The 20,478-nt window shown below is 41.1% G+C and overlaps 1 protein-coding gene across 1 annotated transcript in view; it reads right to left on the bottom strand.

The window, feature by feature from the left end:
* Positions 1–16,753: 16,753 nt before the first annotated feature.
* VWA3B (von Willebrand factor A domain containing 3B) overlaps positions 16,754–20,478 on the bottom strand; it is a 68,894-nt gene continuing 65,169 nt past the window's right edge. The window contains exon 29 of the mRNA XM_064646251.1: positions 16,754–17,114. Within this exon, the coding sequence (XP_064502321.1) occupies positions 16,930–17,114 (185 nt within the window). The 3' untranslated portion in view covers positions 16,754–16,929. The remainder of the gene's footprint in view (positions 17,115–20,478) is intronic.

Below are 20,478 nucleotides of genomic sequence, written 5' to 3' on the forward strand. Positions count from 1 at the left end.
CCCACAGGAGACAGTCCTCCCCAAACTTCTCCAACATGAGTCCTTCCCACGGGCTGCAATTGTTCATTAACTGCTCCACCGTCGGTCCCTTCGACATGGTCCAGTCCTTCAGGAACAGGGTGCTCCAGCATGAGTCCCCCATTTTAAGTCCTGCCAGCAAGCCTTCTCCAGCACGGGCTCCTCTTTCCATGGGGCCACAGGTCCTGCCAGGATCCTGATCCAGTGTGGGCTTCCCAGGGGGCCACAGCCTCCTTCAGGCATCCACCTGCTCCAGTGTGGGGCCCTCCACAAGCTGCAGGTGGATGTCTGTCCCACCATGGACTTCCATGGGCTGCAGGGAGACAGCTGCCTCACCATGGTCTACACCATGGGCTGCAGGGAAAATTAACTCCATCTCAGCCAGACCCAATACACAACGTCTGGTCAAAAGACCCTTCCAAGATGAAATGTTTTTATCCTCTTATTGATCAACAAAGAAGGTACTGCAGGAACATTCTGCAACAGCTTGAGGGATATGAAGGGTCTACATTCCTTTGTCTTCCCTTGGAAAGTTTTGCTTCTTCGTGCTTTGTGTGTTATACTCTGAAGGAAGAAAGTGATACTGCAAAAAAAGAATGGGAGAGCTCTATCTTTCTAACAGCAATTCAGGGTGAATATCTGTGTTTTAGAAATCTTACAGCTACTAGAAAATTATTTGTGAGGTGATATGCCTTAAAATACTTTCTATCAATCTTTTTTTCAAACAATACACTTAGAAAACCTTTGTCTTCAGTAAGTTAATTTTAGTGCATGGCTTAAACTATTTTCAGGAGACAAAATGGGCAAAAAGCCTTCCCTTTCTCCTTTTTCTGTTTTGTGACACTGCCTGTCTTGTTATTTGCCTTTATTTGCATATAAGGAAATAGCCTCTCATATCATGCTGGGGTCTATAAATAGGTCCATTTTACTGTATTCATTAGATTCCTGTGAGCTGGAGAAATACTGACAATAATACAATGGCTAAATGACCATAAAATTTATACATAATCTTGAGCTATATTCTTTAAAATTGGAAAAGGAAACGAAATTGGAAAAATTTCGCGATCACTGAGTCCATATTTTGCACTTTTTTGTAATATGTACTTTGACAGTCTTCTGAGAAAGAAATAATTATGCACAGGTATCTTTCTCCAATTGCTTTCCCTTTCACCAGAGTTTGTCTCACACGGTGGGCCTCCCTTTAACTCCAGAACCAGCTGGCTTGTGAGTTTCCAGTAGCCTCTGAGAAACAAAGGGGGGAAAAAAAGGATAGGTGACACATCAGTAACTTCTCCAAAATGCACTGGAAAAACAGAAGTTAATTGCAATAGGAGCCTTGACTTAGTCCATTGTAGAATGAAATCCTGAGCCCGTAATAGACTGGAAACATTCAAACTCAGTGCTTTCTGGAAGATACACTGCAGTGTCCTCCTGCATCCAGCATCAGGACAGCATTTTGAAGAATTTCTAATCTGTGAGGCAAAAAGTAGATCTGAGAAGAGGATAAAGCTAGCTAGACTGTGACCTGTGTTCTGTAAACCCACCCTGCTCTCTGCTGGCTCGGGCTCAGAGCACTGGTGCAGTGTTCAGTTTCACTGATTTCACTGAGCTGAGTCGGGCCCTGAGCTGGAAGCAGGCATTATGTTGGAGCTGTCCTTCCACATCTTCAGGCCAATTCCTGTCATTAGTCATCTGAGCATAAACCCCAGTAGTTCAGTCAGTACAGAGGCAGTACACCTCACAGACCAAAATGCAGAGTCAGGCCCTGTGGGGAAGACAGTCAATAACCAGAGTAGAAGTTCTATACATAATCAACCTTTGTTGTCAAAAAGGAGTAAGTGTTTAGTGTCACCGCAAGAAGTCTCCTTCTGAACTTTTTAATGATAACATATGCTATCATTAAGCATATGTTTCAGCCTGAAGAAGAGAAAACGGAGGGGAGATCATAGCAATCTACAACTTCCTCATGAGGGGAAGAGGAGGGGCAAGCATCAATCTTTTCTCTCTGCTGACCAGTGACGGGACCTGAGGGAATGGCCTGAAGCTGTGTTAGGGGACATTCAGATTAGATAATGGGAAAAGCTTCTGCATCCAGAGGGTGGTTGGGCACTGATATAGGCTCCCCATCGGAAAGTGGTCACAGCACCAAGCCTGACAGAGTTCAAGAAGCATTTGGACAATGCTCTCAGGCACATGGTGTAATTCTTGGGATTATCCTGTGCGTGGTCGGGGGTTGGACTTTAGTGATCCACATTGGTTCCTTCCAGCTCAGGATACTCTATATTTCTATGTAATTATGGTATCCAAGAAGTGAAACCTCATCCTTTCCCTTGAAACCTCATCCTTTCCCTCCTCTGAACTGCAATTTTTTAGCTACTCTAAACTGGTCCCAGGCAATCAATAGAGTTGAGCTTATTTACAGTACCTGTGACCTTAGCTACACTGTTCTGTTGTGAGGTGCACTGACGTTATTCTAATAGTTCTCCCAAGACTGCTGTGCTCTGCAATAAAGCACTACCAGGATGCATTACAAAAGAATAAGGCTTCATAAATTAAAAAAAAATGAAGGAATGTGTTCTAAAATCTCATTTTCCTCAGATTGAGAAATCATAATTTCCTGTTTGCATTGTAGCTCTGACCTGTTTCTTCTGATTGTTCCACTTCAAATGAATTAAATGAACAAAGATCAGTGAAATAATTGGACTGAATTGCCAACCTAAGAAAAGCTCATTTGGTTTCCGTCCCAAGAGAAGCACTGATTTGTTCTGCCTTAAAAAGCAATTCTCATATGAACAATCTGAGTTATGATTTGGAGAGGATCTGCGGGATGGGAGCTTCGCTGAACAAAACCGTGCGATTCACACATGCAAATGCAAGACAAAAGCATCCAAAAGACAGAATAAACAGAAACGAGGGATAGAAATGTCCAAATGGGGTATGTGAAATCCACATCACAGGTATTTTCACAGTTCTGAATCAGCCTGATCCTGCAAGGAACTGACTACTGTAGAAAACTGAACCTGGCCAAGCCATTTTCGTAAACTAGCCCCATTAGAGCCAGAGATGTTCTGACAAGTAAAAGCAAAAAAGCATACATACCTGTTTAGTGTTCTACCCTGTAATCTCCACGTTGTCCTAATTATAAGTGAGTGAGCTCTATTTATTTTACCTTAATCTGCACCACTGTGGGGAGGTATAGTAAGGGGAAAGGATAGGACTCTGCAATTCTTTTTTTAACCAAAATGAATGACCTTTTCCTTGGTTTGAATAAAAATAAATGCTGAATGCACAGCAGCTGCTGTGTCCCTTTGAAATCAATGAAAAGCATCCCACACATTTTGGTGTAAAAGGATTGGATCCTTGATATATATACAACAGCCTTAGCATTCTCCTAGACCCAGTTGTTTTTCCAAGTGAAATCACAGTACAAGCCATTACAGGCTAAACTTTCCAAAGAACGAACTGAAAGCCTTTAATACTATTTGGTGTTCCTGACATGGCAAATAGAGGCATTTGCATAAGAGCAGACCAAGGCACAGACAGATAAGGAACCTTCCTGCCTGCTGCCCCGGTGAGCACAAAGCTCTGTCAGTTGTGTCTCACCGCAGCTCACAGACAGAGCCTCTCACAGAAAAGCCGGTACGTGCCCCTGCCCCGTTCTGTGTCTGAAGAGAGCCCCGAGGGATAGGGAGCACATGGTCACCCATCAGCAGGTACACTGGCTCCTGGCCTAGGAGAGGTGTGGAAATTCCTGCTGACTGCAAGCCTACCTGTGAGTTCACTTACCATTTTGTATGAGTCAGACTGCCTGAAGACACAGGCTCGGTGAGCCATGCAAAAGCACTACAGATGCTCAGGGAGCTGTGGAGATTTTCCTGTGAATTTTCGTGCTGCTTTATTTAAACAAACATGATTGCAAAGGCAGCCTTGTTAATGTTTCCCAGGTGACTAGCTTGGGATAATAAGTACACACAAGAGCACTTATTTTTTTATGTTGGTTCTCAGGACAATCCTATCTCTTAGTGAAAATAAAACTATCCTGCTGTCTCTAGGGGAATTTTAGTAAATGCTAGTCAGGCCTGAGGCACTGATAGGGATACAGCCCAGCTACTCCAAACAGAATAAATTGACATTTCCAGTTACATAATGATGGTCCATTAGCAGCAAGCACAGGAAAGAGAGACACTTACGTGAAATACAAATTGGGGCTTAAAAGCCTTTCTCATTGTGCTTTGTGATGGCAGTTGCTGTCATGGCTGGGCCTCACTAATGAGCCTGAGGAAACCTGGCTGACAGACTGCAGCCAAGTGTTGGTAATCACAGATTAAAGATGTCTCTTTCACGAACTCAGAAATATCTTTACATGGATCTAACAACAATTTGCTCAGACTCTGGTCCTCCTGAGGTGCAGGAGACAAATGATGAGTGGTAGGTCTCTAACTGCTGTCTGTAAGCACAGTCTCAAGTCGTAAACTTAGAACTAAAGAAATTAAAGAACTAAAGAAAGTGTATAGGAGGGTTACTGGGAGCTAGCAGCTCCAAGTGCCCATGTTCTGACCCTCATTTCAACAGCATCTTGAGGAGAAAGCAGTGACTTGCCTCAACCACTGGGTAGAGAGAAGAAAAAAATCCTATCCTCTTCATTTTGGAACTAGATGATCTATAAGGTCCCTTCTAATCCAAACCATTCTATGATTTTGCCTTGGAATCATTTTAGCCTACACCATTTATTTCCATTTACTGTATGGAGAGCTCAAGGTGTAAAATATGTCTCACTTAATAATAGTGTTAGAATAGTCATAAAAAGCCAGTGTTTGAAAATGTGATAGAAAGCTCAATATTTCAGTAGAGCACTGTGTCCTGATGAATCTTCATTTATCTGGCACTGTTCAATGTCTTTATTCTTTCACGCAAGTTAGATAAGGCAAAGGTGAAGTGCTGAAATAAATGCTTTCAAAAAACAAATATCACTTGGCTAGAACAGATGGGAACTGTTGTATTACGATATCAAGATGATCACAGACAGCAAAGGCAAAGACATTGGAAATCTTTGATGACGAGAATATTCTGTACACAAGCTTTGCTTGAACGAACAAGCTGTCTGCGAGGTGGGGTCAGTGACCAACACACTCCCTCGCTGATGTACCTGAACTGAGCACATTACTGGCTCTCACTGCACTCTTGGTGTGAGAGACAAGTTTTTGTCAGATGACTCTTGTCTCTCTTTGGGGCAGATACCTTCTTTTGTAGTGTGAGCACTAGGCTACCTATGCCCTAATTCCTTTTAACTTACACACACACATGGTTAAGGCATGATAACTTACCATGGACTGGTATAGCCCATCATAACTAACCAGAATGCGTGTATTCCTCAAGACAGTGGAATCATCCCGGTTTCAGGCAAGCTTGTCCTAATTCCATACCAATGGGAGTTTTATTTCATCAAACTAACAGCATACTTAAAAGTCTAATACAATGGTCAAAGACCCTCCATAGCAGTAACTATCATATAAGTTCCAAAGCTGATGCTACTAGTGCATGAGGAATGAGGAGGACTCAAGGGGAGTGGCTGAGGGAGCTGGGGTTGTTGAGTCTGGAGAAGAGGAGGCTCAGGGGAGACCTCATCTCTCTCTACGACTACCTGAAAGGAGATAGGAGCCAGGTGGGCAGTCGGGTTCTTCTCCCAGGTAACAAGTGATTGAACAAGAGGAAACAGCCTGAAGTTGTGCCTCTTGCCTTGAGTAGGCCTGTGGAATTGCCTTGGGGGTGTTGCCGCTATTTCAGTGGGGCTCAAGGCAATGGTATCAATATGTCTCTGTTAATGCCTTTGTAGCACCTATGAACACTATTCTGTTTATTGACAATTTAATGTCATATTCAGAGGGACAGCAAGGCACTGTAATACAGCACTCTGGATTAGCAGCCTGCAAAGAGATTGCAACTAATCTTTTGATGCCACTTGGAAAGTCAAATGAGAAATGGCAGAACAGCTGCCATTGGGAAAGAGATTTCTCAGAATGGTACCTCTTCTTTTCAGCACAGAGGAAACTCAGGGAAAACTCTGAGTGGTTTTCCTGAGGGCTAGAGACAGATCCAGAGAGTTTTTGGAAGAAGTTTCAGAGACTGGCAGTAATACAGAAGAACGCATGAGATTACCCTGCTAAAATCCCAAGTGGCTGGTAAGAATCAATGCTTGCACCTGCCTATGCACGAAAGAAAAAGTACTGGCTGATTTGATGCTGGCAATGGTTAGAGGGGAAGGAATGTTTCAGCAGAATATATTTATTAAGATAAGCTCCTCATTTATTAGCTTACATATGAAGAATAGCCCTGAAGGACAAGTTTCATAACCCTAGAAAGCAGGATTCCTAAAGTTAGGTTATCCTTAAATCCTTTTCTTGCCATGGGAGGTGGGGATTGCTGGAAAGCATGTTGTGCTAGGTGTTTTTATGCAAAAATAGAGAGACTAAAACTGAGCCTCAGACGCTTGTATGATGCTACTGAGAGACTGGGAAGGAGAGCTCAGAAGTTTCTTCTGCCTTTTCCATTGCCATGTAGCTATATTTTCTAGAAAAGAACTAAGAGTCCCTTTGGCTTTAGCACCCTTCTTCTAGTGACAAATAATATTTCATTCTAGGGCTATTTCATTTGCTTTGCCCTTAACCTCAAAGCATGGACTGATCACTACATAAACAGCCGGTGAATGGCACACACCTGTAATTTAGAGGTAGGCAAGCCAGATGTCTGGTTTGCATGGCAGTTCTGAGTCTGATAACTCATTCATGTGGACTCTTTAAACACAGAAAAGAAGAGGAATGTCTTCTCTAAGATCCAAACTTTGAAATATGAGCAATCACCATTCACAAGGAAACTCCATTCAACATTCGTAACAATGTCAAATAAAAATGCAGCATAAAAAATAAGAAAAATCAACTTCACAAACTTCTGATTGCTAAAGTAAAGCCACGATATTCAACAACATAAAAGTGTGATCAGGCCATTCTTGGCACAGCAGGAGTCACAGACATTTTGAAAAATAAATCCCAAAGATATGTACTACATCAAAGCTATTGAAAAGTGACATTGTTGCATGTTGCTTTTTCTAAAAGATGTACGGGGTAGGTCAGGTAATTAAATTACTGCTGTACTCATTTCAAAGAATAACAAAACTAAAATTAGGACAATACTCTACAAATTGCTGTACCACACAGAAGTCAGCAGTCACTTTAATCGTGGCTACGTTTTGTTTATGCATAATATGCAGGACTGAACAGTAGAGGGTGTTAGCTTAAAGGAAAATTTGAGTTCACAATATGGAACAAGTCCTGTTTGCTACAATTCACAACAAAAAGTCAGGTGCTGGTAAGTACAGCTGTGTCTCAGTGTAAATTGCACTGAGGAACCTGTCCATCGCCTCACCTTCAAGAGCAGAGTAAAGAAAAAAAAATAATTGCAAAAAAACCCCTCTTAGAATCGTAGGTTAGAACTGTTTAGGTTGGAAAAGATCTTTAAGATCATCAAGGCTAACCATTAACATAACACTTCCAAGTTCACCAGTAAACCATGTCCTCAAATGCCACATCTACGCATCTTTTAAATACCTCCAGGGATGGTGACTCCACCACTTTCCAGGGCAGCCTATTTCAGTGCTTGACAACCCTTTCAGTGAAGGAGTTTTTCATAATATCTAATCTGAACCTCTCCTGCCACAACTTGAGGCCATTTCCTCTCATCCCGTCATTTGTTATCTGGGAGACTGACCCCCCCTATTTTTATGCCATTTATGACAAATTTGTGAAGTTGAATGATTTTTAATGTACCTTGCAGATTGGATAATTGTTCTTTTGATGACTTTATGGGTAGCAGCTCAGAAAATATTTTTAATTAGAGGTTTGTATGGCATGCCTTGGTATCAGTAGATTTGCCTTTCTTTTCTGCAGTTTTCTAGTGGCAGAATGATTTCTTCCCCTCTTCCCATAATTAAGCAGATATAAATGGTAATGGATATAAATGGACAAACCTAAGCCTCTCCTGCAATACTCACCTGGGGAATGACTTAACTGACAAGGCTCAGTGCTATTTTAGGTGCAGTGGATTATCTCACCCAGCATCCAGCAACCAGACAAAATGAGTCTTTCATAAGTCTTATGTCATATATGACACCCTGAATCAGATATCTTGGAGACCCTTGGACATCTCAGATAGCATTGGACTGTTGTGTCTAGGCAACTGCTCTTCATCCTGTTTGTTTAGATTCTGTGTGTATGAAGAGAAAGCAAAATAAAGAGACATTTTTAAAGTTCCTTAATTTATTTAGGTTTGCTCAGGAAGCATATTTGTGGCTACAGTATTCATGAGCATCACATCTACATCCCGAATCATGGGATTTTGCTCCCTCTCCATTCAGTTTGATGCTGAATGTGTATCCTGGACACACCAATACTTCTCAGCAAGTGCTTGCATTTAGATTTCAACTCTCAGATGAAAATTGTCAAGCATGGACCTTACCACAGACTTGGCTGACTTTCTTTGTACATGAAACCCCATGAAGGTGTTGCCTTGGAGGTTTTTGATTTTTAAATTTTTCTAGATTTTAGAAGTAGCTGTATTTATTGTATCCCTCACTCTTTAGCACAGTACTTACACATAAGCAACCTTATTAACCTATTCCATATCAATTCCCCCTAAATTCCACTAGCATATTTAGTCTCTTTTTCAAGGTAGGCCTTCATTCTGTTTAAGAACATCTGCACCCTGGCCTGGACAACAAGATATCACCCAGGCAAAGCAACCTTCAAACCCAGAACTTTGGAAAGCCTCCAAGGACTGTACATGCTCTGAAGAAGATGAAGATGAGGAAGAGGGGGTCACAAAACTCCCCCAGACTCAATTCCTGAGGGGAGGGTCGGGGGGCAGAACGAGGCAAAGGCCAGGGGGTGGATGAGCAGGGATTGGATGGACATCATCATAAAAATTGTAACACCTGGGTTAGGGGGCACATGCGTGGTTTGTATTCCCAGAGCCTGAGAGGCTTCATTAAAACCTTCCCTTATCTTACCTCCTACTTAAATTGCCCTGGAGTTTTTTTCTCCCTGGGTCTTTTAGGCAGCAAAGGTCACAAATAAGACACATTTTTAAAGTATTATATAGTTGTAAGTGCCAGGTGAATATTATGGGAACTAACTGAAGTCATGTACACTGGTGTCTGGTGTCAATGTAACAACAACCCCCTAGAGTTACCTGGGACCACTGCTGGAAAGAGCAAAACAGCAGTGCCAGACCAAAACAGTAAGCATTACACAGCTCATTAGAAGACCCAGGCCCTTGTAGAAGTGCTTGTAGTCTAATTCAAGGGAAAAAAAATTCAAAACAGCAACAGATGTGCATGTAGGTACATTGTATACTAAAACTTTCTTTACTATTACCTACTTCACAGGAGCCAATGCATTCTGAGATCTGTCTTTGCCAGTTTCTGTGCAGGAGTGGACCTGATCTCTCAGCTTCTCCCTGACTTCTCTGAAGTTAAAAAGTGCTTGCTGAAGCACCTATAAACCACATGCACAGACAAGCTCACATATATACAGGAACAAAAGTTTCAGTGGGAGACACCGTTGCTGGTGGGAGGAGAGGAATACTGTTTCAGTACTTTGGCATGCTGTGAACTTCAAGGCTGTTGCAGCCAAATTTTACAGGTAATGGTCAAACTGGTCAGATTGGTCATTTGAATGCATTAATCTATTTTTAAGCAATACAAGGTGGGTAGGCAGGGAGAGAAAAGGATCACAGGTTACTAGTCAGCCATAAATTTGTCACTAGGAAAGTTCCTCTTGGTGGACCCTGCACAAAATGTCACACATTTATGGGAGAAAGGATTCTCAGAATTCCCACCAACTATGAAAAATGATGGGGCTTTTCTGGTTTGTGCCACTTAAAAAGCACACCCTCTTAGGCTTTTCAGTGTAACCCATTTCTCTGTGGAGTTAAACTCTGCAATCTCCTGCTGCTCTTACAGCCAGAATTAAGCTAAACATTCCACAGTAAGAAAATGAGAAAGAAAAGGCAAAGAAAATTAATTTTTGTCCTGGAAGACACAAAGGAAGTCTGTGTAGCTTTTGTGCTCAGGATGACAGCACAGAGTGACAGCATGTAGCTGCTCTCTGACCATGAGGGCTGGCAGAGCTGAAAGGACCAGCAAGCACAGCATCACTCATCCCAGCCAACGCTAACGTGACTGAAAGCATTTAGCTATATATTTAATTAAGGGAACAAACAGGAACACTCAGCTGACAGCATGGCAGGCGTACTCACAGCGTAATTGTCTGGAAACATATTTTTAAATTCATGTGCAAAAATATTTAAGCACTCAATGCCAAGCTGTTACGCTGAAGTGCTGCCTCTTGTTTGCCAAGAAAAGGTCTGAGTTTCCTTCACCTTTGTAAAGCAGCTGCACAATAGAAAGGTTAAGGGTAAACCTTGGCAGGAATCTTCTTGTAGAAGATTTTTTCTCCTCTACTTTCTGTACCTCTTATAATTTATTCACAGACAAATGACATACGGACCCCCTGTCATCTCTTATGATGTAAATAAAAAATGGTCTGTAAGTACCAAAATATACTTCTGTTCAGGAAGAAATGGACCAAGATAAATACTGAAGGGTATAACACACCCTGCCTTGGTGTCTAGTCTGCCACGATTCTGTGAGTTATCTATTAAATCCCAAGGCACCTTGCCTTTTTGTGGACAATTCAGATTCTGTATCCATGACTTCCTATAACAGCCATCCCTACAAAAACTTGCCTAGTCCCTGTATTTTGTGTGCTTATATTTATATTTTTGATACTTTTCATGCCTAGCAAGGGCAAAGCTCTTTCAGTTCAAGGTGACTTTCATGTTATATCAATGAAAACAGGAGAAAAGAATAAACAGGCAGCATCTGTGGGTGGTAAATGAATGCAGTGTGTGTGAAAAGACTTCCAGAACAAAGCCAGGCTCTGCAGACAGGCAGACAAGGTGAAAAATGTGAAGTATAGTAGAAAGAAAACAAAAAATTTTCCACTATATTCCCCATCTATATTCACTACGTTGCCTGAATTTGCTCCCCACACACATTTCTTGGTATCTTGGGTTTCCATTTCAGCCATGAAAAGTGAGTAGATTCACAGTACCTTGTATCAGAAAGAGCATGGGGAGATGGTAATTCTATGAATTGCTGGCACATAAGGAGACTGTCTTCCCCTAGAAATCCCCCTTCATGTTCCTAGCAAACACAATCCCACTACATCTCAGCAAGCAGGGAGACCAATGCTCCAAGGCCTGAAGGGCCAGACCCTGCACCGACTCCACCAGTGCAGGACCCAGAGTGCAGGAGCAGCCCTGACACTGTGGCACCATGTACTGCACCGGCTGTGGCTTCAGGTAGGTGCTAACAGGGCAATCCAAGGAGGATGCAATGTTAGTGTTTAATCTGAGGAGAATGCTGAGCTTGAAAAGTCATCATCCCCAATTTTTTATTACTTACTGCTGTTCCAGATTTTGTTTTCAAGCACAAGCACCCAAGCTCTGCTTTAACTCTGAGCCTACTAGCAGCTGTGTAGCTCCAGCAGTGCAAGGTGGATTTTAAACCAGTGCAGGCTACTTATCAATAGGGCTGACTAATGCGGGGTCACTGCTGAAATAGCCACCATCATGTGGCTTCTGGTTGACTAGGGGGACTGACAAAACTGTTTGCAGGAAAAAAATCTGCCTGGAAAAGTTTAAAAGGAGAGGCAAAAATATGGTAACCTACATGTGAACTCAGATGTGCCATGCTGTGAACTCAAAATACATTCCAGAACTAGGGAGAGGTTGGCTGGAGCTTGTGAGCTCCTGGGAACAAACCTTGCTGCAGGTTTGAATGTCTGTTCTGTATCTTTACAGCAAAACCAGGGAAGATCTGCCAGACTGTTTAGGTTAGCCCTGAGTTTTTTTGCTCAGCTAAGCCTGGAACTTACAAGTTATCTCAGGGGAACTAAAGGTGCTGGAATTAGCCACAGCCCTAAAATCAAAGGCCTTCCATCTAATCCTGCCTTGACCACTCTTGTGAAATTCAATTACAGTAATTATTTTTTTAAAACTACTGAAAATTAGGACAATAGTCCTAACAAAATGTCACAGAAGAACCACTCAGGTGCTGGGGAATAAATGCATCAATGAGATCAAAGGAAAGCTCTAGGAAGTAAAAAAAAAAGCACCTTTGCAAATGAGTGCCTGTAATATATCAACATCCTTCTTTTTATGCTGAACCATATAACGGTTGCCTGAAAAATCTTATATACCTGTCCATAACCATGTCTCTCCAGATGAAAGGCTATTTCCAGAGGAAAAAGATATGAGCAGTCTGAGAAAAAGTTCTAAAATGTTCCTGTCTCATCAGCTTCTCTGAAAACTACAGCATCTCCTGTACTAAATCTCCATCCCTCTTTGAACTTTCCTCTCTGCTGGAGATAAAAAACATAAACCAAAGATGAGGTGTGAAGGGATCTCCAGTCTCCTCATCACTGTCTGACATAGCAAAAACTCAGCTTACAGTCACAAATCTGAGCTCAAGATCAGTGCATGCAGGTAGCTGTGACTATGTGTCGAGGCCTGCGTTCCGAATTTCCCAACATCCTTTCCTCAAAAGCCTCAGGCAGCTAAAGACCATGTGGAAAAGAGGGAGGCAGAGAGGCAGCTACACACATGCCACAATGCTCAGCTGTGAGTTATCTGCAGGGGAAACTGTCTGGAGCAGGGAATGCTACTGGAGATGGACAATTACCTCTTCTAAAGCTACTAAGGACTGAGATGTGGGGCAACTTTCAGAGGAAGGGGTGACACTGCCGGTGCTGAGGCCCCAAGCTTAAGAGCTAGTTGGAGTAGAAGAACTGGGCAAAAAGAACTGCTGTTCAGTTTAGGCCACAGATGTGTTTGTATTTGCTTGCTTTTGATCTTTTCTTACAGCCCTGTAATTAGAAGACTGAGCTTAGAATATATTGAAGTCATCCCTCACACAGATTTGCTCTCCAGCATGTTTTCATTAAATTGGAACCTGGGCACTACTAAGCTGGGTTGAGGTGTGTCTTTGCAGAAGCAGCAAGGCTTCAGCAGCAAACTTCTTCTTGTAACTTGGGTAGGGACAGCATTTGCTCCAGGGCCAATGCGGGGAGGACTGGCATCGCAGGCAAAGCCTGCACCCTTTTCTGCTGAGCAGCCTCTTCTCCCAGGAGAAGCACCTCATAGCTGAGGGAAAACCTCAGCTTTGATGCCAACACCCTCATTTTATCAACGGGAGAGGATTACGTTTGGGCCCCAGATCCACTCAGAGCCACGTGGATGTGTGTTTAAGAAGAATTATTGGATCTCTCACAGCATTGTTTATCAAAAGACTGAGCCTTGGGAGCTCAGCTGTATTTATGCAGCAGCCAAGGGAAACAGTGTTCTCACTTGCCTAGGCAAGCAAGGAAACAGCCATGGAGGAAAAGGTCCTTTGCATTCTTGTGCAGATTGAGTCAAAGTTTCCTATACAAACTTCTGTGAAGCTGCCCTTTTTCTTGGAAGATAGGACATTGCTCTGATTTCATGTTCACAACTGAGTAGGAGATTACTGATGACTTTCTAAAGGAATTCATTCTCAAACACTTTTCCACTTCCTCCAGTTCTAACAGCTGCTCTCATAAAAGCCTTTACTCATATTTCCCCTTTCATCTACTCTTACTTCCCTTGGACCCTGAGAGTTTCATGGCCACACTGCCAATAGGACAGTGAACAGGTGTTCTCTCCCTGTGTGTTTCATGCCATGCTGAATACAAGGGGCTGAGTCCCAGTCCCTGGATCCAGAGTTTGATCCAGAATGGCAAATACAGGTGGGGGTGAATATTCTTTTCTGTTCCTTTGTTTGTGGGGGGGTGTTTGTTGTTGCTCTGTAGACTATCTTTCTTTATCAAATAGTAAAAGTGCTATCTTTGTAGTTGACCAAGAATCACAAAGAAGGAGTCTAAGCACAGTCTTGGCAACCCAAACCCCACCACTGCCATCTTTGTATGAGGCAGTGTGATGAAGAAGCAACCTGGTTTTTTCGATGATCCAGTTGTGCTCTATTGACAGAATCTGAGATTAGACCTTCCTGGTCAAGCTCAGACATATGGCAAATCTAATTGGAAAATTCATCTTGTTGATAGATCATCATAACACTACTTGTCTCTTTAAAACAGATGGAGGAGAGAAACAAGCATATGAAAACATAACCTCCTGTACATCTGCACCAGGGTGTGGAACTCAGGACAGAGTCCACTTTGTGCAAATGGACCAACAGGAATGTTTGAATGAAGAGAATAAACCATACTGGCAGTTTCCAAGCTTAATACAAAGCAATGCAACAAAACATTTAACCAAACTCAGGCAGGAAAAAGGTCTTGTGGTCCACAGTAGGGAAAATTAATATGTTACCCCATGACAGGTGCTTTTGAGGTCAGACAGCACACCCAGAAAGGAACAGTGAAATGGATTCTTAATAACAAGTGAAAAAGAAACTCATCCATCACCATCCATATTTTTATAATAAATCAGTTTTTAAATGTAACTTGTCTAAATAACCAACAATGATTAATGACCACACTTTATGCAGAAGAAGAATTAACCATTCAGACTACCTGTGCAGCCAGTTTTAATCCTGCTCTTGGTTAACATTTCTCTTTGTATTTCTCACAAATATGTATTGCATGCAGTGGAATACTAAGTTTCTTGAGCCATTTTTTTCAAAGGGATCCTAGTCTTTATCATTATGGGTTGGCATACAATCCATCTGCACTTAACAGTATGTACATACAAAATTGGCCCACACTCCATTTTGTTCATGTACTTGGAATTACACATGCTCAGCCTCAAATAATCACAGATGACATAGGTGAGATGATCACGTCTATGCTGAATTAAGTCTGTTTGAGACACATCTTCTGCAAAAAATGCGAGCAGGTAAATTCTAAAATCTGTGTGATTGAAAGTCATTCTTGAGAATAAAATAGATATCTAAACTTTTCATTTAGAAATTTTTTCTACAGCCATGCACAGTGCTTTTCCATCTATTGGTAGTGCCATTTCCTTGAGAAAACAAAAATATTCTTATCCACAGTAGAAATATTTCTTTCCAGCTGTCCTGTCCTAGGTATATTTATATTAGTGATATCACTTCCAATTTTTCTATTGTGTAAAAAAATCCTCAGTGACTCCCTAAAACCAAGGACTCCATCTGTGTATCAGCTCTGTTCTCCAAGAGAATACTCCAAGACATGATGGAGTAAGGAGCCTGACTTGCAGAACAGAAGGTAACATGAAGTATGCAAACTGGAACTTCAGGATAGACCATTTCAGAATTACAGTTTTTCCCAGGTTTGAGTCCTCCCTGAGTCAGGCCATGCAGAAATTTCAACACTCTCATATCTCCGCTGAAGTATCTTGGCTTCAAGGTCATTTTGGCTACAATAATTCTCCTTTACTAAATAAAAAACTCTGGGGTTTTGGGTTTTATTCTGTTGGAGGATTTTGTGTGCATGTGTGTGCTGCAAACTGTGACAAAAACAGATCTCAAAACCTCAGAATTTCCCCAAAACTGATAGGTCAATGTTCTTCTGGGAAATATCTTCACAGACAGTGTATACAACTCTCCTGGCCAACTGTACACCTGAACTAGCTACCCAGAGTAGCCAGCTGAAATACGCCTGAAGGAAAAGAAATAAACATATCCTCAAAGACTCTGTTTGCCTCCACTGACCACAGAAATACAATGTTTTTATTATACTCTCTCCTAAATGATGGCATCAGGCTATTCTCATTTTGTATTAACGACTGTTAAAAATGTGAAGCAAAGAGTGTGGTTTGAGATTTTCAGTGTGTTTGTATATAGAAGCACAGCCAAAAAATCAAGAGAAGCAGGGTATTTAGTATGGTACTTTTAGTTCTCCTACAGCAGGGGACACACATTCATCTGAAAATAATGTGACACCTTCTCCTTCTCTGAGTTGCTCCTTGAGATTTGGTAATAAGCACCACGAGCAGCTCCAGGTGCTGTCTCCACACTGGCCTGGAAAGTGTCTCTTCCAGCTTTGCCATAAATCAGATGTGACCTTCCTACATCTGTAAAATCAAATCAGAATATCACACTACATTTGCTGGATAGAGAAAATTAATCTTTACTTGGTTAGATCCCAATTATTTGGGATCTAGAGCAGAGACGCTCCTAAATATGTCTGGGTGCAATTCCTGCTTTCATGTATAATGCTGTAATACTGAAGCAATTCCTCTGCCTCCAGAGTAGCACTCACTTTATAACAAACAGCCCTTGGTCTACGTCTGTGTTACTGAGAGGTTAGTTTTCAAGGGCAAAGCACCTCAACTGTGTTCTCATAGGACAGTCCCCATCAGTGGAAAAGCTTTAGGACAGATACATGTAAAAGTCAGCAACAGTGGACAACTGGGTAAGCACCCTACAGCAGGTCTTCCCAGCTGCCTTACAGACTGAGGCTCTGCAAAAGGAGCTGTGGGAAAAGGTATTTCTTAAGAAAGACCTACAGTTAGTAAATCAAATAGTTCTACTGTAAGCACAGAGTATTTTGGAAAAGACAAATTTTCTGTTCTCTTTTCTCATATTGATACTATTCAGCAGCACAGCTGAACCTCTGGCACTGTTTCTCTTTCATACATCCAAAGTAAGTCTGAAAAATAATTTATTATTAACTAATAAGTTTATTTTTGATTCAAGAAATAGAATTTCACAGTTGTAGATGCTAAAAATCTTTTGTATCTGCAGCCTCATTCATTCCTCCCAAGCTCCTTCATCACGCACCCTTACTGTGGCTTCCTGAGCTCTGTGCAGTGGTGCTGAGGCTGGCTTGCCAATCCTCACTGCTCCATGTTGACCCTGATAATCTGGCGGATGTTGCTTTTACCAGGTTCTGGAGAATTTTCTGCAGATGGACTGCACGAGCAACAGCGAGACTTCAGTGAGCTGGGTGTCGAAGCTCTTGGTGACTGCAGAGTTTGACACCTCGATGAACACCAGGGTGATGAAACGGAGAATGAAGATGCTAGGAGAGAACAGGCACTCTTTAGTGAGAGAACACACTGACCCACCGTGAGCTTGGATATTACAGTTCAAACATCCCTTGAAATTTATCATGAAACAAATAACTCCATGACTATATTAATAGAGTAGCAGTCCTGTGTAAAGGTGCTTTTCACTACTTTCCTTTCTGCTTTCATGCCCGTGAGTTCAAACCAGTCTGCTTTTTAGGTATTTTTAAGTATTCACATTTTCTAAGCTTGTAGCTGTTGTTATTCACAGGCCAGCCTTTGTTCTTACTCTTCCTCTGCTGGGGACAGGACCAGGCTATATGGACCTTTGTCTGTCCAGTACAACCAGGTTTGTCTTCTCTGGTTTTCTATTTGTGTCACTGAAAAGCCACTTTTTATAGTCATATTAAATGAGACCACCAACTACCAGGCACCCTCCTGGCACAGAACAATGACAATCATAACCAGACGATGAAAAATGAAAGAGAATAAAATAGGAAGAAACAAAGTAAAACAAAAGTGTTTGCTCTCTTCTGCTTCATATATTTCTTTAGAGGGGATTTTTTGGTTTTCCATGATCGTATAAGAAACACTTGTGTAGTAGAAAACAAAACTGTGGGAGGCATCTGAAAAATAAAGATATGATATACAGGGTGAGGAAGCAAGAGCACAGACCGAGTACATAAAGAGTACAAGATTTGAGTAGGATTAGTTTTAGGAGTGACAGTCATCCATAGCTACCACTGAAACTCTGAAGCTGTGTTTTAAAAATCAAAAGTGTGCCTTTGAAAATTGTCTTATAAATGCACATTGTCAGCACTTAGACACACAAAAGGAGCATTCTGTCTCTTCTTCAGCATCCTAAGAGACAGGAATCTGGAGTTCACCTGTGTGAGGGTCAGGAAATTTCTTCACTGTATCCTGTCAGTCTGCAGCACAAAAACATTGCCAGACTGATATACTGAAAGGTATCATGACTATACTGTTTCCCCGAGTAAAATGAAAGATGCACTGTTAAATGATGCTCCCATCACATACAATTCACAAACTGTTTAGTTTCTTTACCTGGTGCACATGCTCTCTATGTATCTTCCCAAGATGTTGAAATAACCCATTCTGGTCTTGCTCCCAGGATCTGGACTGAACTGCCCTTCCTCTCTACCTTCAGATACCCCAACACATGCCTCCTACACCAATGGCACTTTCTTTGCCTGTCTCCATGTTTCATTCTTTACAGGGAAAGAGATGGAAAGTTTAGCACACTTTCCTCTTTCCATTAGCTGACAATGCTGAGAGGAGAGAGTGGTTCCAGCCAAGCTGTACCAAACAAAAGAGACAAGCAAAAGCTAAATCTGGAAGCCATTGGGGAGCCCTTAACCACACACAGCTGCAGTAAGGACCATATGCAAGCATAGCTGAATTGACATCAACTGCTTATTAAACAAGCCATGACCAACAGATGGGAACACTGCTTTATTATGATAGCCTTCTCCAAATGCTGAATGAACTAGCTTGGAAAATGAGACTGGAAAATGAGTGGGTGCTAAAAATGTTAAATCCTACTGTGGGAAATCCAGCCAATCCACTAGACTGCCAGATGCCACAGCTGTTACACTCTTGAACCCAATTCATAGAAACTACATTTGCCACATAAAAGGATAGAAAATGTGCATTTTCAGAGGTCTCCCAACTACTCCATATTGCCAGTTATAGTAATTATCAGCAAAATTGCTTCAAGCCACATCTCATTATAAATGAAAAGGAGATTTTGTCTCTGTTAGCTATTATTTGCTAATGCACCAGGCAATGCAGTCTATTATAAGTATCATACCCATCCTTCACTCCATATTTTTTTCCAATTTATTTTTTTTACTAGATACAGATTTAGAAAATTGACAGGGAAATCACATGTAATGAAGATTAATTTAAGAGGTCATGTTCATTATAGAACAGAAAAAAGACTAGAAAGACAGGGAGAAGAATTTTTCTACAGAAAGAGATACGTGATTTTTAAAGTATCTATACCAACAATTATTGCAATAACCATGGGTGGAGTTAAGTATCAATGATCTTGCTCCACCAAACAGTATTACTTGAGTTACCTGGACAAAGAATCATTAGCCCACTAACAGTCAGCAGAAATTTGCCAGGCCTTCATTTGCTCTCTTATAAACTTACAGAGCTAACTAACACAGTAAGAGAGGCAAGCATACACATCAAAATAATAATGTTTCAAATATAATAGTTCTGGAAGAAATAAGACAAAATTACACTTCAAGACAATAATGAAGCTAATATACACTAAATAACTAACAAAATTACTTAATCTTTATTCACTTCCATTACTGTTGTTTCCCTCAGTGGGAACAACAGAAATGGGTTGTTGATACCTCTTAACTATCAGAAATACTTTAACTGAGCACAAATCAAACCACAAACATTCCAAAATGCTCCTTTAATTCATACAGGGCAGCTGTATGTGGAAATACAAGGGTTTATGGAAATAAATGGCTTCATCAACCACCTATATAAGAGCTATGTAGCTGAATCCACATTATCTTGGAGAGCACAAAAATCCATCTCCATATCTGGCAATGCTCATTCAAGTTGAGGAGAACTTCCTGATATAACAGATGAATGTACACATGAAGTCAGCAGAACTGTAGGAAGAAGTGCTGATTGACACACTGAGTAGTTACGAAACATAGCTCAATCAGACTATTAAATATATACATATATATGGATCCGGACATAGGAAGTGACAAGACAAACCTTTGGAAAGAAAATGCAAGAAATACTGATGGCATTGAATGCTTTTAATGCATTACACACATACACACATAAGGAAAACTTGTGTATAAATATGAAGAAAATGCCTTTACTTCAGGCAAACAGGTCAAGACTATCGATCTATTTCAAAAGTTAAAAGATATCCAAATTATTTGGGGATTCGATATTAAGAGGAAAAGAACATGTGAGAGAATTATACAGCTTTCAGATAAACCAGTTCCCAGTTTAACAGACTGTCTTAGAAATCTCAAAAAATATAAATATAACCTAGTTACCATAAAAGGTATTTAGCTACCACAGTTATTATTGCAGCCATTCAAGATATTTCTCTGAGATGCTGACTCTATTTTTAAAAAATGCCTCTGTTATAAACAATCAAGAAATAATGAAGTATTGAAAGCAACTACTAGGAAAACCTGGAAAGGGATCACTCTGATGAACATTGGTGTGTCAGGCATATGAAGGGCAACAACTGAGATTTCAGAGTTATGCAGGGTCTGAAGATGAAAATAGAATGTTTCACCTTATAATTACTTTTGCTATTTAGGCTCCTGACTTGAATATCCAGCCTTATTTCAACATAATGAA

Source organism: Pseudopipra pipra, chromosome 2, assembly GCF_036250125.1.
Source record: "Pseudopipra pipra isolate bDixPip1 chromosome 2, bDixPip1.hap1, whole genome shotgun sequence".
NCBI classification, from domain to species: Eukaryota; Metazoa; Chordata; class Aves; order Passeriformes; family Pipridae; genus Pseudopipra; species Pseudopipra pipra.